At 39.5% G+C, this 25,225-nt stretch overlaps 1 protein-coding gene across 2 annotated transcripts in view; it reads left to right on the forward strand.

Moving 5' to 3' along the window:
* The window catches only part of ADGRD1 (adhesion G protein-coupled receptor D1), a 162,001-nt gene that overhangs the window by 21,195 nt on the left and 115,581 nt on the right, over positions 1-25,225 (forward strand). For both annotated transcript variants that reach the window (XM_075719005.1, XM_075719006.1), the window contains 6 exons: positions 780-935; positions 3,665-3,724; positions 4,989-5,106; positions 6,025-6,135; positions 7,867-7,942; positions 11,985-12,126. In XM_075719005.1, coding sequence (XP_075575120.1) covers positions 780-935; positions 3,665-3,724; positions 4,989-5,106; positions 6,025-6,135; positions 7,867-7,942; positions 11,985-12,126 — 663 coding nt within the window. The remainder of the gene's footprint in view (positions 1-779; positions 936-3,664; positions 3,725-4,988; positions 5,107-6,024; positions 6,136-7,866; positions 7,943-11,984; positions 12,127-25,225) is intronic.

Here is a 25,225-nt window from a genome sequence, read left to right on the forward strand (position 1 = left end):
TCTCTTCTATAATGTCAGAATGTGTGTATATTAGAGTTGCAGACCTTCCTCACTTTACAGCTTTCATTAGTGGCACTTAGTACCCCCATTATAAACATTTTCAGATATGCGTAGGGAGAATTTTTAGCCAATATGGGAAGATGGGAGTACTACAGAACTCAATGTAGGACAGCTAAAGGAAATTAATGGTTAAATAAAAATATTTTCTATCTTAAAAGGAAAAAAATGTAGAAACTTTTGAAATATTTCACTGAACTTTGAAGATATAGGACATTCAAAACCATTTTGCTAATTTTTCCTCTTATTTCCTTTAAGATTAGAAAAAATTTCCCACCACGATAACAAAACTAGTAAACTAGTTTTCATCTTGTTTAGTAAATGCTTAATGAAAAAGATTTAAATAAAATTAATTTTTCATATCCAGAATACATACAATTAGCTGTAATCAGCCTACAAGGCAATTAGCTGCTACCGTGTATTTTCACTTCCTTGCTATACCTGCGGTGTCAAAGTTCTCTGAGTTTGCTCCTTGTTCACAGAGGCTTTCAGGAACCCTTGGCAGATAGGACCAGCATTGCTCATGAACAAATGAAGCCGTGCCTGTGTATTCCATTTATCCTATCAATCTCTCCGTGCGTTTTCCTTTTCCCTTGGCTCATGGAGCCTCCTGTGTGCAACCACAGGAGCCTGCTATGCCTCAAACTCCCTTTTGGGCTAAACCAATAAATCATGATGGCCACATAGAAGAGTTTCTGATGAGTCGTATCTCTCTCCTGTAGCTCTCTACCAACGCCTACCGTCCCATCATAACTAACCTGACCGAGGAGAGAGGGAGCTTCCGCTCCCCTGACACCATGCTGGGCTACCTGGAGAACGTGTCCTTCAGCTTGCCCAACAAATCCTTGTCAGAAAATACCGCTCTAAGCCTGGCAGAGGTAAGCGTCTCTCACATTTGTGTGTGGAGCCAGATGACCCTGAAATTCCTCCAGCAGCTGGAATGCAGCTTTGAAAGTTTTTGCCGATTTGCAGAAAATATATATGGAAAAAAAGGAGTAGATATTTTAGGGAGTAGCAGAAGGTGAGCTTCAACCAGAGAAAATAAAGATCACCTTAGTTCTTGGGGATATTATTTAATATATTTATTTATAAATACCTGGAACCATGACCACACATCAAAAATAATTATTTAGTTGAGCAAACGGAGGAGGAGAAAATAATTTGTTAATTTTTTTTCAGATGTAAATATATCCAATGAAGAAAAAAAAAAAAATCCAACATTTCTCTGCATGGCCCAGCAGCACAGTTTGACAGTTGTGTGTTAGGTGCAGGACATAAAGGCACTGCAATCAGAGTAGTGACAGCAGCAAAGTGGAGGCACAGGCAAGCTCATAGCAAACTAACCTGGGTGCTCGGAGCGCTCTGCGGCTGTGTTAGTCCGGCCCTGGGTAACTGCCCAAGTATAAACTTGGAACTTACCATCTTTGAGATTCACATCTGCACCACAGGATTCAAAAAGCATCGATCACTGCTGGGTGCCCAGCCTCTTGTTAGTGTTTATTGCTCCTGTAGTAAGCACAGGGCAAGTCGTGCCTCTGCTCTTTTGGCTTCCCTTTTGCAAAGTCGCGTGTCAGCGTTATTCCTGCCGGACCCTACAACGGCAGAGGCGCGCGCCCTGCTCTGCCAGCTCCGCCTGGAGGTGGGAAGCTGTGGGAGAGGACCCGTTTGTGGTGCTGGTGTCCTTAGCTTCTGCGACTTAAATAGCTTTATCTTGCACCGGGTTGCAATCACAGCCAGGCCTCCTGCGTAGACATATCATAAATCTCCACTGAACCTGGTTCCGGGAAAAATCAGGTCCAAAGCTTAACCCGAGTAATTTATTTCTGTTTAATCTAATCCACAAAGGAAGGGGGGGGAAAAAAAAAAAAGTGGTGTTTTCTGCAGTCTGAGCTGGGGACAAGGGGTCATGTTCTGCTAACAGAAAGTTAGCCTTCTGTAAAACGATGGGCATCTAATTCCCTGATTTCAGCAGGCTGGAAAGCTGTTATTACAGTAATCAGCTCTGGCCTCACTAGTGATTGTTCCTTTAAGCCTGCGGGTAATACCAGGGTGACAAGGATTATTTACTCAGACAAACAATATAAATAAATGCTTCTGAAAACTACATGGACAGCAATTGATAGTGTGTGTTAAAAGCTTAGCATTTGCAAACTGTAAAGCTTGGATTTCGCGGATCACAGTTTGATATGTAGCAAAAACCTTTCTAACAAGCTCTAATACATTGTTTCCTTTGTTTTGCTGAAAAATTTTGTGTGGGCTCTAAATTGAAAATGGAAAGTCACCCTGTCAGATATCCTACCTGTTTCCCACAGCATTTCAGTTGCCATTTGGTTGCTCGTTCACGCTATCTGATGCTGCTTTGTGTGCCATGGAAGTGATTTGCCGACAGAAATGTGGGACACGCTTATCTTTAGCAAAGCTATTTTGGGAAGTAAACACAAGAGCGTCCTGATGGTGCAGAGACTGTCATTTGTCTGATTGATGGTTAGGCTCTGTATTGTCTGCAGCTAATTCCCTGAAAGGCAGGCACTGAGTGCTCACGCTATTTTCTGTAGAGTTATCTCTGTCCCGATTGTCATATGCCTCACAGCACAACAAAATGTGATTTAAGTGATATGCAATAACCGTTCTGATTACCGAAGCGCATTTATAACGCATCGCTTCTGACAAATCTGACTTGTGTGTTCTGTTAGAATGCTGCTCCGCTCGGTAGCTCCGGCGCTCCTGCTTTCCCTCACTTCCCAGGGGTTTAACGCATCCTCTTCGGAGTAATTCTGGAGCGATGCTGTGACCTGAAAGCATCTGAATGCTCTAGGCAATTTGGGCCGGGTCCTGGGTTTAGGATAACTTCTGTGCGTGCCAGGTGGAATTCCACGCCAAAAGTCAGCTCGGAGAGCGAAGCTCTGGTACTGCACTGTGTGCTACAGCTTGGAAAATTGTGCTCAAAAAAGTCTTGCAGCTTGCTTCCGCATTTCTCAGTGGAACTTTATTCAGTTGATGCTTTTGAGACATTTGAACAGAGAAGTTTAAGCAGGAGGCATGGGGTTTTTTCTTTTAATTTTCTGTGCTGCCTTTTCTCCTCCTCCTATTTGTCTTCATCAGCAAGACTCCTTAGGACAGGGACAGCACTTGAACGTGCTCACCATTACAGATCTTGACCTCAAAACCAGCATTTAAGTGCAGAAGTTAAGTAGATAATAAATCGTACGAGTGATGGGCCCAGATATTTATCTAGTGCTGTTGAAACATCTAGTCATCTGAGACTAAAAGGGGTATTAATGTCATGTGAGTTGAGATAGAATGGGAAAATAAGTTCACTTCAGTCTTACTTCCAGTCTTGTCACCTCAGCTGCAGTATAATGATCGCACTTCGGGAGTTTCACAGTGGTGTTACTTTTAATAAATAAACTATTACTTTAAAATGTCACCATACAGAACACGATGAGAGTGCTGGCAGGTAGAGATGAATCTGTGACTTGAATGAAAATGGGCTTGTCATCTTAAAATAAACCTGAGAATATCCTAGCAGAGATCTGCCTTGGATCCTTACCGGGAGATGTAGCTGATGAATAAATAATCAAATAATATAGTTTTATTTATCTTTTAGGCATTTTTAAAAGCTATTGAAGACTTTCTGCTATTGCCCAACTGGGTTGATGTACCAGAGGTAAGACAAATGGGCTTAGATTTGGAGCTTGCTTCGGGTGCATAATTTCACGTGGATAGTAATGAAACTGGTTGCTTCTATTATTCTTCTTGCTAGGACTTTTTGGCAGTATGATTTCTTTTTCTTACATGTCGCTCTCATATTTGCAGTAAAGATCCACAGAGAAAACAATTATGTCATTTTCTTTTCTAATGTGTTTCGGAGGGTTAAAATAAGGGAACTTTATCTGCTGCTATTTCCGCATATTTCAGGATGAATGAAACACAATTGTGTTTATAAAATAACACTTACTTTAATGACGATATCTGTTCAATCACTCCTTTCTTAGCACTGAACTTTGATATTTAACAGTTTATATTTGTTATGTAGATTGATGTTTTTCAATGCAAGAGAAATGTGCCGTAGTGCTTACCTGTTTAGTGAACTGAAGCTTTGAGAGAGATTAAGCCTAATATAGGAAAAAGTAACTTCTATCAATGCTCTTTCTCTTCTAGTCTACCTTCTAGAGTGCAGAGAAATACTTGCAGGAGGAACCCAGGAATTTCCTGAGATTTTTGTTTGAATCTTAAGGGAGCACAGATTTCAGAACAGAGAGCTTTTACACTGAGAGAAGGAGAGGCTGAAGTAAATTAAGGTCTCACTGAAGCCTAAAATGCTTTTAAGAGAAAAAGATATCTAAATTGATTTATGTTCTTAGCCTAAAATCCTTGATCATCTCTGATGTAAATAAATTTCAGCTAAAATAGATTTCTTTTGCATTAAAATGTGCATTCACTCTGAGATTTTATGGATCAAGTTTCAACCTGGAGGGTTGTTTTCCAGGGGACACATAAATACTTTTAAAGGAGCTTTGTACTGGGGACCTTTTTAATAAAGATGAAAGAAAGGCCAAAATGTGGTGTCTCAGCTTATGTTCCAATAAAGATGCGATACCAGTTTTTATATATTCTCAAAATACTGCGCTCAGTTCTTGGCCTCATTCTGCTGAATCCTGAGTATAATTGACTGCCAGATGCTGGTGAGAGCAGAGTCTCATTTGGAGACATTCTATAAAACACCGTATTTTATAAGGTCAGGCTCTGGGTGGCATCAATTTGTGTAACATTTTATCCCCTGTATGTGGAAAAGGCTGTGGAGAAAGTCACTTTTGACTTTGGACTGTTGAATGATGAGTCACACAGGAATTTAACATGGCACCTTGGCATTTTGTGCTATGAACTGCAATTTCTTCTGCTGTAGAGCCTTCTCTTTCTTCTTCCCCCAGGCCGCTCACATATTTGGAAGTTTAATTCAAACTATTGACAGTGTGATGGCTCATGTGACATTCAATCTGGACGAAAACTCGTTACCTTTAACCGTTGAGGGCACGTCGTCTGTGGCAGGTAGGATTTAGCAGAAATGTTCTCTCTGGACCGGCTGGCTGTCCTACAACCTTCTGTGCTTGCAGCCCCTCCTTTGCCAACGTGAAGGCAGAAATTGCAACAGCTAATTTTCTCTTTTGAATACAAAACTGTGCTTCAGTCGTGGAAAGGTGGCTGTGCAGTTAGTCCAGAGGTGCTCAGCCTGACTGTACTTGAACTTCCTTGAGGTTTTTTGGGCAGGGGTTTAGAATATGAATTCTACAAAATGAATCTAGTACTCCTATGCTAACAGGGACTAGAGCTCTTATGCAGCACGTCCAAGTTGCAGATGTCTGGATGCTACAAAACCTCAATTTTGCAAGGTTTTTGCAAGAGATTGCAAATAATAGGAGTAATTTTGACCTTTTAGGAGAATTTTGGTTTACTGCTGGTTAGCATCCTAGCACCCTAATTTCACCCGTGCCTTTGGATGCTACAGGTAGCAGAGGTAATTTATCTGTTCTGGCGTTCTGCGGTGCCTTGTTGAGACCTGTGTGAGGGGGCAAATAAGCTGAGCAGTCACCGGCGCCGTTAATCACCGCACGTACTCTCTTGGACGCTGGCATTCTCAAACGGAGCAGTGGAGGTCTGAAATAATGCCTTCAAATGTCAGTGGAAGAGTGTGTTATCAATCTGTTTTGTTGCCCTGGTAAGCTCAGTATCTGAGCACGGGTGAAGCGATCCATGGTATATTAACAGTGTGCGTACCACCTTCTCTGTCATAAAGGAGTCGGATATACAAGACAGTTTTATACTCGGGGAATGTACTATATTTTCTGCAAACGTCTGGGTTTTTAAATACAAGACTTGCACTAGCTATTAGGGAAGTCTAGTTAAAGGGTCAAGTAGGTTGCAGAGGCTATTGATTTTTATCATATTTTTGTTTGGGTTATCACACAGATTACACCTTGGTCAAAATGCATCCTCAGGCTCTGAATTTGTCCCACTATCGATTTCCATCTCGAGGACAGAGTTATATTTCCATTCCCACTGAAGCTTTTCATGAAAAAGGTAAGAAAAAATTTAAAGGGAGGAGCAGAGTCATGTAAACAGGGTATCCAAAAATGATTTTGCTTGAAAACAGGTTTCGGTTTGCTTTATTTTTCCAAGTAACTGATTTAATCACTGGTGATTGTCCTGGCTCTAAAGAAGCAGCAGTTGTCCTGTCATACTAATGAATGATTAATGTGGCAGAATTCTCATATTACTTGAATTAATCTTGAGTAATACAGCTGGGCCACAGAGACTGAAGCCATTTAATTTTGACTTCTTACATCAGAGAAGCTGTAATTTCATAGATTATTTTTAATCATCTGAACTGGTTATTTGGAAGAAATTCCAGGGTGTCAGCTCAGGTATTACTTATCCTTTCATGCAAAATCGCTCTTAAAATGTTGTATGACATTAAACTATAAAATGACAGGTTTAAGCAACAGCAGCTATGGAAACAGCATGAAGATGTAAACTACAGTCAAGGCAAAAAAAAAAAGGCAGAACTCAGAAATCCATACCTAGGCTAAAATTTTAATAATCTCAAAAACAAGGTATGGCAAAAACCTGAAGCTTTAGGTAAGGCTCTAAAATAACAATGTTTGCAGTTAATTATCTGTGTTTTAATCAGGGTTTGAAGGAACCTATTTACAAAAAGCTCTACCTGCATCCTCAAATCTTTGAAAATCTGACCTATGTGCCCTAAATTGCAACCTGCGGAATTTACACACCCCGAGACCTTTCCCCGGTCACCTCTGTTGAAGGAAGGTTGGTCCCTGTTCATAAAGTGCAAAGTTAGCTTCAGACAACCTGCAGTGAGAAATACTCCAATAATTACTGCACTGTCGACCTGATTTGTGGTGGCAGCTTTGTTTCTTTGGGCTGGCAGGGGGCTCTGGCTGGAGTCTTCACTGCAAGTGCTCTGAGGCTTGAATAACTATAATTGCTATTTTTGGCCTTAGAAGTTGGTTTGCATGTGAGAGGGCTTTTTTTTTCCTTTCCCACTTATAAAGTCTCTCACCATGCAGATTTTTTTTTTTTTTTCTTCAGCACATTATCATGCTCCGTATCCTGAAATGATCCAGCCCATTAAATGTTTAACTCTTTTTCCAGCTAAAGCTCATTTCTGAGTAATTTCAGCCTTCAGGCCACACTTCTACATTGTCCAAATGAGCTAACCTAAAAATTTATTATTCCACCTTTAAACAGTTGACACTATAAATACTTGGAACCCAGCAAAAGGGGTAGTGAAAGACATCTGTGTGGCTGACTCTTAGAAAATATGCGTCTGTCTCTTCAGTCAGATGCCGGAGAACCCATAAATACTTGGAATGCGGGCAGCAGACAGGCAACCAAGGTGGAAACCGATTGTTTGAGTGTTTGAGTAGGTGGTGGTGAAGTAGCCTCGAGCTTACCGTAGCTACCGTTGAGACGTTGACCCTGGTATGTCATGCAACCCTTTCCTTGCTATGTGAGGGATTAATTGACAACTGATTAACAACTTATTTTGGAAGTACGGTTGCGCAGGGCAGGCATCCTTCTATTTTGCTTTTGGTATCTGTCTCTTGTGCCGTACTGCAAGATCTTCATGCTTTTTCACTTAAAAGAATAACCAGAAATCTGCTAAAGCAAAGATATGAAAGTCTACTGAAGTCAAGGCTCTTAATTAACAGGGAGTTTCAGGTCTAGGAGAGAAGTGTCTCTTGCTTACAACTGTTGCTCTGAGGAATAACCCCTGTTCCCTTTCCACAGCTTGGATTACCATTGTCGGCCTGCTTTACCATAACATGCACTATTTCTTTCACAATATCAACCCTATGGATACCAAGTAAGTGTCTTGGACCTCTCATGCTGTAGCAGCTTGTTCGTTACCTTAGCGATACACCTTTATAACAGTCATGTTATTATCGACGGTAAATAAATTACGAGCTGTAATCCTGATTCTGCAATATTGAAGACAGGTAGCCATTAACCAGAGAGAGATTAAAGCTGACATTAGATGTTTTACTTTATGTTGTAGTAAAATAGACTCCTGCAGCGACATGTTTGTCTTTGTCTTCTCCTTCCATTCATCATAGCTGGTATTAGAGTTTCATAATTTTAATCTGTCTCATAAAAGGAAATTACATCTTTTTCCCCTGTCACATATCAAGATAAAGCTTGCACTAAAATGAAACAAGTAAGAAAACATAACATCCCTCTTTAGATAAAATCTGGATCCTAATCCTAGAAACCTGTAGGATAATTTTATAACAGGAGACCAGGCAATGCTTAAAAGACCTTTTGTTTTATATGCTGCATCAATGAAATCATTAGCAGATAAGATAAAGTATATGCAGAGCTGTATACCTCTCGGCAATACAGTTCCCCGGGGGATTTTGCAACGCCATTCACGTAAATCATTACACTTTGCTTTTAAGCTAGTATGACTTTATGTTTTTATTTGATCTACACCGGGGTACGTAGATTAGTTTTACGTTTTCTCTCAGTCTTTTCCAATCTGTGACATTTCGGTGCGTTGTTTGTGGCAGTGGAAGGAAAGATGCAGCATCTCGGCGGTCGTGAACGTCAGGGATTGCCTCCCTTTCTTTACATGCAGCTACATGGAAGGTCATGATCACAGGAACTCGTTTGTGAGCTTCAGGGTAGAAAATCCTGGCTTATGACCAAACTGATCACACTGAGATAATCACACAGCTATTACAAAATAACATTTTAAAATCAAGGAGCAAGTTGTACTGTTGTTTACCCTGCTCTCTCAAAGAAAAAGGGCACTTGGCAGGTAGCTGTAAAGGAACCATGTCATTAATGTGCAGGATTTCTCCTTGACGTGAAGCTGGGGAAGGGTCTGGAGCACAGGGCTGATGGGGAGCGGCTGAGGGAGCTGGGGGTGTTCAGCCTGGAGAAGAGGAGGCTGAGGGGAGACCTGATCGCTCTCTACAGCTGCCTGACGGGAGGGGGTAGTGAGGTGGGTGTTGGGCTCTTCTCCCAGGTAGCTAGCAATAGGACGAGAGGAGATGGGCTCAAGCTGTGCCAGGGGAGGTTTAGGTTGGATATCAGGAAAAAATTCTTCACAGAAAAGGTGGTCAAGCATTGGAACAGGCTGCCCAGAGAGGTGGTGGAGTCCCCATCCCTGGTGGGGTTCAAAAAACGGGCAGACGTGGCACTTTGGGACATGGTTTAGTGGGCATGGTGGTGTTGGGTTGATGGTTGGACTGATGATCTTAGAGATCCTTTCCAATCTTAATGATTCCTAGTTTTTACTTGCATTATAAATGATCCAGCCACCAAGCGAGGAAACATGAAATTGCTACTCTCCCCTTAATTGGTTTAGTGGTGGACTTGGCAGTGTTAGGTTAATGGTTGGACTTGGATGATCTTAAAGGTCTTTTCCAACCTAAACGGTTCTATGATTCTATGATTCTATTCTAAATAGAGGCATTAATTTATGACAGCTTATGTTTTTCAAACAGGCAGATCAGTGCAAGTTATTAAGATAATAAGCTATAATCTCAATTTCTTAAAGAGAGAAAGAGAATGAATATGGTCTTGACTTAGGTCAAAGTTTCGCAAACAGTATGATTGAAGATGCTGTGTGTCAAAACACTGTATTAACCCGAAGGCTGCAGCGTCTGCAGCTCCTGGGGCTCTGATATAGCAAAATAAAACGGTTATGTCATCTTTGTGTACATTCTCTGAATTTTGTGGAATAGGGACAACCTGGAGACCCATTCCTGTTCCACTGAGTTGTATGCATTTTTACCAGTCGTTTTTGAGAAGGGAGGATCTGGCCGTGCTGTAATTTTAAAGAGAAACACAAAGACATGGAGAAGAAACATCTCCTAGATTTCTGTAGCTATTCCAAGCTGTTTGAACTGTTTGCAGTAGGTAATGCGCTACAGAATCACGTCTGTAAAATTCTAGATGCAGATCTGTCCAAAACAGTATCTAAAAAACAGTAATACAGAGAATACTAGCTCAGCTATTTTCCTCTGGAATCAAACCCCAGGTATTCAAAAAATGTTTAAAAAAAAAAAAAGCATGTAGTTCTCTCTGGCTTGGTTGTCCTTTTGTGCTGTATTATTATAACTTTTTTGCTTACATTTCACTAGAATAACGTTTTCCCAGAGTAGTTTGTTTTAAAGACTTTCTTCTATGTTCCTTCTAGCACTGGGCTACTTGAACACCTGTAATTTGAAGCCTGTCCATTTTCTTCTTAAGGGCAATTTTTTTTTCTTTTGTGGTGAAAAGCTAAAACCAAAACTCTTGGAGCTTTTGTGCTGTACAGACAGATGACTTCTATTTTCAGACTACATAAATAGCAGTTTCGAAGGAGAGTCAGTTTTGATTCTTCCCCTTCAAAAAAAAAAAATCAAAACAGAAAAAGGTTTTGAGCCCAGTTCTGCTCCTGCTCATATGTGGTTTGTGTAAATCTGTAGTAATGCAGCTGAAGGTAATCGGGTGACACCCACTGCCATCTAACATCCAGGGCCACGTGAAGAAAGGCTTAGGTATGCAAGCACAAAACACAGAAACGCTGTTTCTTGCTTGTGCTGAAGTCTTTTTTGACGCTTCAAGTTTCATTTTTGACGCTTCAAGTTTCATCTAGCTCTCTAAAGTTACAACAGCAGCTAATGGGTGTGGAACAAACTGTTCATCTTGTTAATCTCTGTAGGAGAAATCCTAAAATGTCAGATAGCGGTCTTAACATTACGAGTCCCCCTCTAAACTTTTCATATCAGAGTAGCAAATTCTGCTGTGAGATTAACAAATTTAATTCACATGCTGCTTACTGGCAGCAGAAGCAGTCTCTGATACCAACTTTTTTTGGTCAGGACTAAGGACTGGTGCTGGGGGTTGTGCTAAATGAGTGCTGTTTTATTTGACCTTGCTGAGGAACTGAATGAAGTTATTTTAATATCTGATGACTTTTTTTTTTTTCCTGAAAGAAAAACAAGAAGCCATTGCAAACAGGTGGCAGGTGTAAATAAGATGGTTTTAATGTGCTGTGTAAACTGGCTCTTTCCAGTGGTGTGCTATGTTTGGAAACCCACGCTGATGGTTAATTCGCCGTGGCTCATATTTCTCATAGTAAATACCATTCATCCACATGCTGAAGAGGTGGATGGCAGAGACCATTTTACTCTTGCACAGTTTTGTTACTGACAGTATAAAAAATTTTCCCCTACAGCCAAGTGGATCTTAGTTACTCTTAAATGTGTGAAAATGCCAAAGTCGTAAGTTTTAGCTGAAAGCAGAAATAAAAGGGTTTTGACATACTGCAAAACTACTTCAGCCTAGAAAAAAAAGTATTACGTGGACTAATCAGACATTTGGTCAGATTCAGCTGTTTGTATGGTGACCTGAGTTACTCTCTAACAAACCTGACTGGACATAATCAATTTTTCAAAGTAAAGCTATAAATCATTTCTAATTATATTCCTACATATATGTTTATATGCATTATATGTATGTGCCTTACACGCTAATGTGTATGTTTAATTAGGCAGCCGTGAAGCCCCTGCAAGTTTTCTCCTTGCTTAGATTGCTTTGCTTAGGTTATTTTTAGATCCCTTACTTTGTAGGATTCTAATTATCTGAAGCACTTTCAGCAAGGCTTGTAAATCTTTGCAAAAGAGGAGCAGAATGAAGGAATGCTTATCATATCAAGTCTCCTAATGTCTAAAGCTGTTCCCTATACTTTGTAGCTGTTGCTTCTAGTCCTGTAGGATCTTTTGGGGCCAGATCTTGTTCCCCTATAGAAATTCATTGACTTGAATGGAAAAAGGAGGTCCTGTGTTCCTGGTGGTGTGGATGAACTAAAAAAATTCTGTTGTTCTCATTCCTTAATTTATTTGTTTCTTTGCAAGGATTGCTGAAGCTGCTGCATACAAAGGTTATATGATCTCAGCAACCAGTTATCTTATCTCTGTCAAAGTGGAGCCTCTACCCAAGTTGTCCCACAACCTGTCAGGATCTCCTCTTATTACCATCCAGCTCACCCACAAATTGGTAAGTGAAATGGAACTACTAGTTTAGGCTATCGTCAGGGCTCTTCAAAATTCGGTGTCTGTGGTGTTGTCTTTGTATTTCTCTTGTAATTTTTGTGGGCGGTTTTTGCAGCAATTCAGATGGCATCTGTGACTACAATACTAGGTTTTTCCAACTTTTATGCTTTGGTGACTTCTGTTTCCATCACTGCCAAAAGCTGATTAGTGCACGTGTTGGAAAAGACGGTGAAGTGACAAGTATCGCTTTAGGCCTTTCTGTATATACTGTTCTGTGGATGTGTTTGTGCAATCTGCAATGGGATGGTGTGAATTACTGCTTTCTCATTAGCACTGTCAAAACCAAGAATTCACTTATGGTTTTTGCTTTTGGTCTTAATCCACACTGAGATAACTGAGGTGTTTTGAATGTTTTCATGAATAAACCCAGAGAAGGAGCTCCTCCAAGGGCAAGTACAAGTATGATGGGCAGAGCATCTCCTGGGATAGGAGCGGAGCAGGTTCAAATCCCTGTTCTAGTGTGAGCTGCCCTTTCTAGAGAGCAGAGCATGCTGAATCTGAGAAACGAGACAAGAAATGTGAGAATCTGAGAAAACTTGGAGACAAGTTTTATTCAAACTGATCAATTTTGGTAAGACATTTCAATTTCACCAAATTAGCTTATTCCGGCAAGAAACTGGAAAAATAGCTGGTTTTGTTTGCTCTTGGAGAAAAGACATCTCTTTTTGTCTTGCCCGTGGAATGGAGAATAGTTGAGTTCAAACTCTGGGGTGCTGGTGTGAGGCATGCAGCCTCTATGACCTACTTACAGCATTGAATGGAAATGGAAAAGAGAGATTTCAATTCTTAAATGTTTCCTAGAAAACATTTCCTAGATGTTCTTCTGAATATTTTATCATACTTCTCTTTCAATGGCTGTTTTCAAGCCAGTTTATCTTCTTCCTGTTGGGCTTCTGACAAAGATGGAGTAGGCTACGGAAAACAAATATATGAAAAAACCCTAAGGCATAGAAATGAAAAGTGTTTTGCTGACAGTTGTTCAAACTAAGGACTCTCCTGAATGTCCCTAGTGGCCTCTTAGAGGCGGGCATTTGCAAAGTGAGGACTCTATTTTGTGTAGATCGTTTATAAAATGTACTTTGCTTTATTTATTCAGGTACCTCCTCATGCTTTAGTATGATGACTTACTAGCAGGCTGTTAAACCTGTGGCTTTTTGCTTTATGCCTGTTGACTTTCACTGTGAAGATCACTGGGATCTTGGTACACAGATAGAGATTTTACATTTGTCATCTGTCTCTCTCTGGTTTAGTCAGCAGAATCCATGAGAATGTAGTATGAACGTGTCTGACACATCCTGTCTATAACAGATCCAGGTTGACTGGGAGTTTCAGACTCTACATAGAGCAGTGTGTGCGTTGTGTTGTGCCTTGGGGCAGTGGCTGTTTTCTCTTGCAGAGCTCTTGTTGCTAACTGGCAATGCATTCACAGGCAGCATCTATTACCTGCCATAATATTTCTACAGTTACTTCCATTTTGGGGAATGTTCTGCTCTTACTAACCTTGCTGACACCTGTTCAGGTGTGACTTGATTTTGGCATTTGGTGGGATTTTTGCGTGTCTGTGTTTGTTTTGTTGTCGGTTTTTTTGTTTGGTTGGTTTTTTAAAATTTTTTTAAAAATCTTTGCAAGAAATGGGGAAACTTATTCCACTGTATTAACAGCATTGAAAAAGTAGCTCGGTGCTGTCTGAAATCAGTCCATAAATACATGCCAATACATTTGTATTTAAAGTTCCGAGAATTTTAGTTATAAGGGGAGAAATATTTCTAAATGTGTAGTGAGCATGATCTTAAACTCTGTTCAATAAACTGTACTGGGATAATAAATGTGCTAGATCTTGCTCTTAGGCATACAACCCTGCAAGGAGATGGGTGTGCCTTCTGTGCTCTATCCCTCTGAAAGACAAGGAACTTCTCACCCGCCTGCTAACTCCCTCCAGTAACAATCTGCGGCTGGCTTTCACACCTTATTAACTGGTACCATCCTGTTACTTTGAGAAGTTTGGGAGATGCAATGAAGCTTTGCTGCACAAGTACAGTTAGAAAATTCATAATCTCATTGTGTTTTTTACCCCTGAAAATTGTGCGGACTTGAATCGGAAACTGGTCCCGTGCTGGACTAAATATCCATTTCTCCAGTGTTTTTCAAATCAAAACTAAGTGCAACTGTGTGAGATATTTTCTATGCTTGTTCCAGAACCTAATTTCAGTATAATCTGATGGTGAAACACTTTGTATATCTCCTGGCTTGGTTTCTAAAATTCCTTTTACAATTCCAAATCAGATGTAAAAAATCCAAACGCTAAAAACTTTCAAATACCAAAACATTCTGAAATCATGAAATGCGTTGAAACAGAAAATCTGTTTTGACATCACAAAATATTTTATTTAAATTTTTGTTTGCCGTATTTAATTTATATTGTTTTCTCAGTGGAAGAGTATAATCTAGAGTCAGAATAGGTGTTTAAAAGGAGAAGTAGGCATAAAAGTTTGTAAACAGAATTAATAAAGCAATAGTTTGAGATCTGGGCAATGGGAATACATCTAGTTATCTGCTCTGCCTTTCTTGTATTTTTTCTGCTGTTCATGTGAATTCACTAAAAAAATCTATTAATAAGTGAGCAACAGAACCAACCCAAATGCCTCTGGGAGTCTTAGACATGGATTCCAAATTCTGCGAGTAATCATGGGAAACAAAGACATAGTGTGGGTAGAAATACACTGAATATTTGTCTGTGGGGAAGATGTGCAGTACGGAGTTGCGAGCAGAATGTGTGCAGCTCTGCTGAAGTGGTGTATACATTGAATCCGGTAGAAGACTGCTTGCCTCTGACGCCTGTGGCTTTGGGAATATAGTTTCTCTTCTGGCTTTTAATTAGTGGGAATGTTTAATATTAAGGAAAGGATGGATAGATCATACCTTCCAGTTTTGCGTAAATAAGGCAACAGTCGGCCAAATCTGTTCTCTTTTATGCTGCTGTAGATTTTAAATAGCTCCAATGAATTCCATGGAATAATTTTAAGCAATATAAATTTAGACTATTGACTTGTGAATTTACTTAAGTAAATTACTTAAGCAAATTTACATGAGTAAATTTAAGTGAATTTACTTAAGCAGATCAGGAAATGACTGCATGACTCTGAAACCTTTCATATGATAGCAGCACAGGCCCTTCCTATCATGCTATGTATTATTTCACTCCTTCATTTGGTTGAGTATGATTGCTCATGAAATAAAAGTAGAATTTAAAACGTTAAAGAAATTCTGGCTGCAAGATCACTGTGTTAAAGTATGTACTTTAAAATAAAGAGTAACGAGCTATTTATGTAACTTTATGATTGAATATAATGGTTAAACCAAGAGCATAAAATCTGGTTTAGAAACCAGTTTCATCCATTAAAATTCTGCTTGCTTGCTTATAGTAATGGGATAAACATTTGAAGTGGATACCAATCTCATTCTTATGGCTGCCCGTTTGTTCCACATAATCTTCTCAGTTTAACAGAGAGGAAAGTATAATAAGAAAATGAAGTAAAAAATAACAAGTCCAAACAAATACTTTTTCTGTATTAGAATTTGTTTGAGTCTGACTTTTTCCAGTTGATCTGGTTTAGCTACTCCAATGGAGTCTATTGGGTTGCACACGTAGAAAAATGAGGAGTGGAAGGAGAATATGGTTTCTTGTACTGATTGTAGCGATGCTTGGCACAGCTTAATAAAACTTTAATTCTTTTTCTTCTAGTGTGTATAGGAAAAGTGCCAATCATTGAGCAACAGAAGACAAAAGGGAGTAAAATAAAACATGTCTATTTTAGGAAATAGTTACAAAGAGAAATCTCTGTGAACTGAATATCACCTCTTGAATCAAAACTTCACACAGCATTTATCATTCCACAGTCTAACTCGCTGTTAGTTAAATCTTAGGCAAGAATTCTCTGGGTTTCTCTGAAATCGTCTGCATTTTTTACGTAGCTTTTAAGAGCTTGTGAGATGATGAAATTTCTCTTTCTTTTTGAAACACGTGGCAATACAAATCGATGCTAATATCTAATCAATTAGGTGAAATGCAGGGAATGCTGCTGAATGATGCGCTAATGCTTCCTTTTCTACAGAACATCACGGGGCAGTGGGCACTGAGTGCCCAGGCTGGGGGCAGGCTGGGGGCTAAACTGGTGCTGTGGAGCACAGGAGCCGAGAAGTCACCTCGCAGTTAATACAGCCACTGTTAAGTTCACGGGTACAAGGACTAGGGAGACTAGACTACAGACTCGCTTCCATCAGAGAGAACGTAAGAAGAGGACACCGGTAATTACAGCCATTAGGCCTTGATGTTCAGGCTCGCAGCTGGACTCTCGTGGGACCAGTGCTGCTGGTCGACATTCTTTCTACCAACAGAGCAGGCAGGGAATTTTCTGGTCAAGCTTCCATTAGCGGAAAATGGTTTTCTGACTTAAAATAGAAATTCTCATGAATCAGAATGAATAAGTCATCCCAATTTTTTCGCAGGATAAAAATACTACTTGTTTAAGTCTTCTTAAGAAGTAAAGACTCCCTGTGGGTAGGACAGACATGTTCATTTTACTTCTTATAGCGTTATTTTTATTTTAATTGTCAGTATTCTAACAACAGTTTATTTTGTTGCACAATCCCTGAAACCGGTTTTTCTGTTACTCTTCCTTTTTCTTGTGTTTATGAAAATATTAACAGCTTTAGAAAGATTATTTTGCAGGAAGACTTCAACAAGGATTTAAAATTAATTTCTTTGCATAAGAACATAAAGTGATCAAGTGTTTTATTCTTTCTGCCATTCTGAGGAATGCTTATCTGCTCTTTCTATCCACAGTGTCCACTTTTGCAGCACAGCGATAGAGCTAGGGGTGAAAAGCAACTCTCGTTTTCCTTCTCTCTAGATATAAGATAGCTTTTTCCTCTGATATTTGGGGATCATCGAGGGCCTTTTTGCTTGAGGCTTTTTACATATTGAAGAATTACATTGATGGATCTTTTTAATGACTTCTCACTGCTTAGGGTACAAGATGACGGTGAGAGAGAACCAGTAGCACTTTGTGACACTGCAGACTCAGATCTGTTGTTGTCACTCTGTCAAGCTGTTTTATTAATAGTGGGATTTTAAATATCATTTAATATTTTCTACTGTTGATTCAATGTTTGTCATAATGCAGTCTTGCCAGTCAACATACAAGAAAAGAATGAGAAGAGCTTGCTCTATGTATACATAGTTTTCTTTTTATAGCTCACCTGAAAAACTAGCAGACAAAGGCTCTAATGCAAGAAAATTATGGTCATTGACAGCTAGTATTGCTTGTAATTGTGGCATATTCAGTGTGAACACATGTTTTCCTCTAAACTTACCAGCTCCCGTGATATATCTGCTGATCAGGTCAGGTTGTAGTATGTGGTAGTCTCTGCTCTGGAGACTGGAACACTTCCAGCCCATCAAGGAGGATCGGAGTGAGAATAAGGGAAATAGTAAGAGGATCAACAGTCGTAACCATTGCTCATCTCTAGCCAATGTGTATGATGGCTGAAGAGGTGACTGCATGGTACTTATGGGAGCTCTTGATGAACTTGAACCAAAAGAATAGGCTATGTTCCTGCTGGATAGCTACTCACATCAAACTCACTGTTACGGCTTGGCGCGTGCATCGGTAATTTTAAGAGGAAGTCCAAAGACCAAAACAGTAAAGATACATTTAAGCTAGATCTGTGCTCCTTAGTGGAACTACCCTGAGGGATATCATTTTGGCTTTACTATTGAATGGACGTAATGAATTTGAATATGAGCCTATATCAAGGTGTTAAACTTTTCGCAAAATGTTTAGGATTTCTTTGGAAAAGCTTTAGATTACATTCCCAGCATCTTGGTCAAAGAAGGCTGAAAAAACTTCAGATGTTGGGCACACAATATCTTCAGTCAGACATTGTTCTTTATAACTGTAAAGATGTCAAGTTACATTAAAGATGCATTTTTTGAATTATTTCTTTACAGTAGGTTGCAGTATTTATTCTAATATAAACATTTCCCTTCATCAGCAAAATTTTGTCTAAACTAAGCCGTCTAAGAGATAAAAGTTGATACGCTACGTTACAACAGTCAGCTGTTATTCAGGAACATTTCAGTGAAAGACAGACATTTTTTTGACTGATTTTAAAAATTACGATACTCTGCTCTTCAGCAACTTGGGTGAACTACTGTCTCCAGCAAAAAAGATAACAGAAATCAACTAACACCTTCAGGCTGTATGGAATGATGTGAAGACTGACGGTAGTTTGCAGTTGAAGGCTTAATCTCGACCTGTCCAGATGTTTTGTAATGAAGCAACAGTACATTTTGTAAAATGATTATCCTCAAAAAATTTCTGTTTCTGGCAAGATGTTTTTCATAGCAGGAACAACTAGGGAAACTAACATTTCACTTATATGATCCAAGAAATTACAGCACAGGGTAGAAATTTAGAAGAGACGAATGTCAAGGCTGAAATGCATACACAACATGCTCTGGCCAGTGTCAGGAGAGGCAACAGAGGGAGAAATGGTGTAAAACTGCACCAATATTTTGTACAATCCATACGGCTATCTAGCAGAGACCTTGATCTTTGACCACACTGAAGTAACTTTTTGACACTGTCTTGGGGACAAAGTAGCTATAAATCCTTGTCTTTCCTGACAAGGCAGCTGACCATCTTTCAGCAGATAGAAATACCAGCTTGGTGTAAGCCCAGGCGTACTGGGTGCAGAGAGGGTAAAGGACTCGGGTGATGGGGCAAGAGGGGAGCATGCATACCCTGGATGACGCACCACAGCACACTGCTCTGTTGATCCCTTACTGTTGACTGGCACCATAGAGAAAATTGCCTTACGGTTAGAACAACACTTTTTGTACGCTAGTTTCGACCACTTCAAGGCTTCTATAGTTTTCTGCAGGGCTTTATTTTCCCTTTCCTTTTTGCAGAAGGGGAACATGTGCACCCGCAGTTCTGGAGAATGATAAACTCCTGTTACGCCCTCTGACAGGGGGCCTCACAGGAAGATTAGATGCAAATTGGGAATTCTTAATGTAGCTGGTTTTCCCCCAAATATATCTAATGCAAATGCCATTTTAAAGTTTTATTTGATTCTGGGAAAAAAATGCGCTTTACTAAGATACTACCAAGTCAGGACTAATTTAGCATTTGTTCCACCTCATTCCTTTGCTCCTTCTGGTTCATTTTAACAAATGTAGTGCTTGGGGAGTTGTCTGCCTCACCATGAAGTGTTAATCTTTCCTACCATTTTATTACACTGAATCATTCGGCAGCTGCTTCTCTTCTCATTTTTTGACCAACTCCTCTCTCGATCATTTCTCTGCTTCTGCTTTTTTACTTTCTGCAATGAATGCTTCCCATCAGAACCCCACGGTGGCCGGCTTCCTCTAAGCCCCTCGCTAGAGCGCTTTGTCAATGAAGCTTTATCAGCTTTTCCTGTTAATCCCATCTCATATTCTGTTATGTGACTTCCTTAAATCTCCAGAACCGGGAGTCCTATGAGAGCGTCAGCATTCATTATTGTAAGTGCAGCCTGCGGGTCTGGGAAGTGCTCTCTTGGGGTATTCCTTTGGAGATGGTAAAGTGCAGGGAAAAGATAGATTTCCTCTTCTCTGAACTGTGCTCCCATTATAAAAAAGTGCTGGTAGTCCTCTTGCAGTTCAGGGAGATGGAAATAAGGTTAAGGAACATCTTCATTGAACTTTTAATGAGGCAATGGGGCTTTTGCCCCTAAAAGGTACCCGAACATCATCCTTCTCTCTGTTGGCTTTTGCCTGGCCAGCAGTGTGCCATATCCTGAGGTTTGTTTAACATCATTACTGATAGGAAAATAAAATGAGAGAAGAAGCAATTCCCATTTGTACACAAATATTAGTGCTACCATGAGAGAGACAAATCAATGTGGAGCCAATTTATTTTTATGGCAAGTTAAGTGTTTACTAATTTATATATTGATCGAGGAAAAACAATGACTTTTGCCCACATCTGCAGAACGAAGGTATAATTTTTCACTGGGTGGACTTTGCCAGCAAAACTTGAGTAAAATACAATTTAAACTGTGACTCTTACGGAGTGTACCACAATTAAGCAAAAAGGAAAAATAATAATAAAGCTTGTAATTTAAAAATCAATGCAAAGTTTGGCACTTTGTTACGCAAGTTAAATCCTTGCCATAAAGAATACAGAAAATCCATTGAGTTCAAATGAGAAATGAACAGAGTTGCAGCTAATTTACTTGCTCCTGGGCAACCTTAAAATACCAATAGTCATTATGATGATATACAGCAATAGTTCTGTATTGTTAATGTTATTAACAGAAACATCCCAGGACTTATTTTCTCATAGCAATGTGTTCTAAAAGTCTAGAAAGGTGCAGTAACAAAAAATATAGATTTTCATTAAGCACATTGAAGATTGCCCTTTGTAAGGATCAGGATTGCATTGTAATAAGCTCTAATTCATAGAAGGTTTCATTTCCATGTCAGAACAGACTTAAGCCTTTGGAGGCACAATACTTTCCAAGCGTTATCACTCACTTGTTGTGAAACAAGTCCTCAATATTTCTTTGTAAATGAGGCCTTTGCCTTTGAGGTGCATATTGGGACAGGACTGAGGGCATCATGAAGTGGTTGAGTGTTTTGGAAGCGTAGAAGTAAAGTTCGCTTTCAATTTTAAGTTTAGTTGCTGACTTTTATTCTTTGGGTATGTGGGTAATTTTATATGCCAGTTTCCACTTAGTATCTATAAAATTACCTCTTGCCTAAAGAAAATAACCACTGGTGACTGGAACCAAGTGTTATCAAGCTACAGCAAAAAGCATCTGCTTTTTCTCTTTCAAATTTCTGCTTGCAAGGGACAGTGCATCAGCAGTTGGAGGTCAGTCAATACCAAGCAATAAACTCTGAAAAATCTTGCTGACTTATAAACCCAGAACTGAATTCCACAGTTATCCTATTTTACAGAGCTGTGGCATCTTGTGCTACTTCACGCACTGCCTTGGATTGAACATTTGTCACAGGAGGAGAAGAGAAAATTACGGGGTTTATATCTGACACGATCAAAGTGATGTAGAGTTCTGTCCCAGCCACGAACACAATTTTTGAATTCAATTTAGTTCCTCTTGTTTAAGTTCCTCATCAGTGACTACTTTCTCAAAACATCCTTGCATGTGGTGATGGCTTATTGCAGGAGTTCCAGCTAGTTGTGCAACATTTAATGAACCATCAGGGTTTCTGCTATAAAACAATGTATTTCTTTGCACAGTGTTAATACAGATATATACATATTTAAATGTTATGAAAAAAAGTTACTGCAGAGATGAAGTAGCCAACATTCAGATGTTAATAACTTTGATGATTAAAATTATAAACAGAGAAGTAAAATAAGATACCACCAGTCCATAAGCCCCACTGTGAGCAGGGATCCTGTAAAGTCTCTCTTGATGGGGCCAAGCTGTTTTGAAGTGGCAGAAGTGAACCGTAGCATTTGAAATCACAAAGAGCTGGATTTAGATTCAAAATGCCTAAATTATTTATTTACCTTTTTTTAAAAAAAAAAGGTCAGAAACAGTTCTGCTGATAGAGAATTTATTTCACTGGAGTCAGACCCTTGGAGAAGAGTATGTTCTCAAAACTCTTTTGTAAAGAGATACAGTAAACGTAAAGAGTAAAATTCTGATGTAATCACAATCTGTAGTAGAACTGCTGACTGCCATGGCGCCAAGCTTTCAGTTCTCACTCTAATGGGCATCTAATGTTGCTTTCAGACTGGTACAACTCCATTCTTCATTATTCATAATGACTTAAAGAGAAATCAAGTCCAGAGACCAAAAATGAGGATTTGTTTCAGATAGTTTGTCTGTTGATTGTACTGGCAGCCAGTGTTTTTTAGTGAGTAGAAATCTAATGCTAATGCATTGCTATTTCTCCATTAGGTACATCTTGAATAATCCACATAAAAGCAAAAAGAGAAAAGGCTTTCTGGATCCTCTGGACCCATTGACTTAACTCTAGGCAGGTTCAACTCAATTTTTCTTCCAGATCAATGCGATTAGGTTCCAGATAAGTTACTGTGGTGGAGGGAAGTTTAAGAAAGACGTTCTTGTCTGTTTTCCTTGCTTTGTTACAGTTTGATCCTTCACATTGCAGCTGTGTCACGTTGTACGTTGTCTGGGTTCATACTGGAAGTCTTATGCACGCTGGCAAGCTTTTAAGATCTAGATGTTCCTAAGCTACTTATCATCATCGTATTTTTTACTATATTCTCACGTATGGTGGGAATTAAATCAGAGTGTAGAGCATGTACCTAAGTGCTGAGAATTGCTCTTAAGCCGGTTTTCTGCCTCTATCACCTTATGTGCATCTGCTAGAGGCAGAATTGCCGTGATAGCATTGTTGCTCAGGATGAGTCCTAGCAGTTAAATGGGCCTATATTTGTGAGGAATACAGCAAAGGCCCTCGCTGCAAATACTTTCTAAAAATGCAAAGTTCTGTTGGCACATATAGTAAGTAAATAACAAGTAGAAAATTCACTAGAAAATTCCTCACTAGTAACTTCAGCTGAAGTCCCATCTGCAACTCTGTATTTATTTAATCTAATTTATTTTTTTATTGCTTTCAGTAGCACGGGATCCGAGACCTGTTATACGTTCTCCTTGAGTTACTTTGCTGTAACAGTTGCTAGGTTTTTTTTGCACTGGTGGTGCCTTCAAAACATTAGCACTAAGCATTGAGGGAGTTACTCTACTTTTACTAATTGTGTGTAGTTTGAACTCTTTGCTCGTGCTTTTTTGCCTATTAGATTGTGAGTTTACATTTCTCACTTGCCAATCCAGGACATTATCACGTATTTTATTCAAGTTCCTAGGCTTCTGGCATGTCTGCCCATGTCTCTGTGAAACCTCTTAAGCTTTCAGGAATGGTTTATGTGGCACGAATGACCGATGTTTAAATGCATATAAACAAGTGATGGTCCAGAAAATGGTAAACATACTAAATCTGTTTTTGTCTTTCTGGTTTATATTCTGCTGCCTTGGAAACGTATGCAAAAATGTGCTGAAAATGATATGGTAATGAAAGGCTAATGGTTGTGAAGATGGAACAGGTTTTGAAAAGAGTAAGGTCTCCTGCGCATACTCTTGTTCAGAACATTGTTGTGGAAAGGCCATAGGTTATTTTTTTTCTTTTGTTTTAATTCCTTGAATCACTTTTTTTTTTGAGGGGGTGGAGTGTGGGGTGTGTGAGGTGGTGGTGGTGTCCAAAAGAGTACAAGATCTAGAAGGATGCGGATGGTAACAGGAAATTTATTCATATGGATGTAATTCTAAATCATAGAATATTCAAGGCTTTTGAACGTGAAGCTCCTTTATGTTGGCTTGCAGTTAAGAAGGATTGGCTAGGAATTTTGTAACCTGCATATTGGCACATTACACGCATCAGACATTACCAATGCAAGGGAGTTCAGTATGGTTTTGTGGAACTGAAAAAGTTTAGTTTGTGATAATGAGGGTTGCAAAGTTGAAGACAACTTTGCTGTTCTAGTGATAAAGAAGTAGTGGGCAGTTTTCAAATGCAATTAATTTATAGTTAGTAAGAAGAGGAATTGCAAAACTCTGCAAGTCCACTTAATGCAAGTAGATCACTCCCCCCTCCCCCCCCCCCTTAAAATATTCACAATTTCTGCAGAAAAATGCCGTGAATATTGCGTTGGACCACTGAATGGGAAAACTAGAGTATGATCCATATCCAGAGTGGAGTCCTCACAACCATAATAGAAAAGTGGGGAAGGTTGAGGGAGAGATACCAGTTGTACAGTCTAACAGAGACAAAGATTATTGCTCTGCTGCTGGCCATTAGTGGCATTAGTACAGAAATAATTTTGGAAAGAGGTCTACCCTTCTTATGATGCTCCTGAGTTGTCGCCTTTAACTGGCAATGGCAAAATAAGGCACCTGCTCAGCAGTGGTGAGTGTGATCTGCCTTTGCCTTTCCGCAGAGGCATTTCTTCTAAAGCAAAACCGAAGTCACCTGATATACTGCGTTGTGGCTGGGACCGTCCTTATTACAGGGCAGCAGTATGGCTAAGTATAGGCTCTGTTACAGTAACATCACCAATCTGAAACAATGCTTGTATTTAGTTCACACAATATAAATAAAAAGTTTGGCTTAGAAAACAGAGTCTAACTTTAGCTCAGAAATGGCAGAGGAGTCATACTTTGGAGAAATCTGTGGATGGTAAATTCCTGGTTTTGCTTGTTTCCCTTCCCACCGCTTGTTACACTAGACATTTCAACTCAACTCCCTCCGCTTTGCAACAGAGCTGGTAGATAATGATATTAACAGCTAGTCATAGAAACTTGGAGTTGTTTTTCTAGCAGGAAACATGCAGCTGCTAAGGAGGGATTTTCCCTTTTTTTGTTTTTTAAAAAAAAAAAAAAAAAAAGAGTAGAGTCCTTCCCAATTTAAGAGACTAACGCGAGCTGGGTCAGCAACAAGATTCCTATCGGGACAGGGCCAGCCAAGAGGAACTGCATTTCAGTGACTCACCCTGCAGCTAGCTCTGCATACCTTCCTCCTCTGCAGGGACTCACAATAAATTTCAGTAATCTTGATCTGTTCAAGCTATCATTTAATGACTAACATATGCTTTGAAGGGGAAAGTGCACTCTAGACTAAGGCAGAGCTTATATGATAACGCTTTCGGGATGACAGCCGGAGCATCGCAGTTCAGGAGAGAGCACAGAATGTAGCAGCATGTTTTACCAGGATTACTCATGAGATTTGAATCAAGCACATTGCTAAGTGCTTTGCTGAAGTTGGGTATTAGTGCTAAACAAGGAGAGATACAAGATGTGAAAATCATAAATAGACAAATCCCATGAACAAATAAAACAAAACATAAAGAAATTTAATAGTAAATGAAAGCTGGAGAAGTTTAAAGTTCTAATTCAGAATATTAACCTGTTCTTAAAAAAAAAAAAAATTCCTTACACGCTCCTGT

This window comes from Pelecanus crispus, chromosome 11 (genome assembly GCF_030463565.1).
Source record: "Pelecanus crispus isolate bPelCri1 chromosome 11, bPelCri1.pri, whole genome shotgun sequence".
Lineage (NCBI taxonomy): Eukaryota > Metazoa > Chordata > Aves > Pelecaniformes > Pelecanidae > Pelecanus > Pelecanus crispus.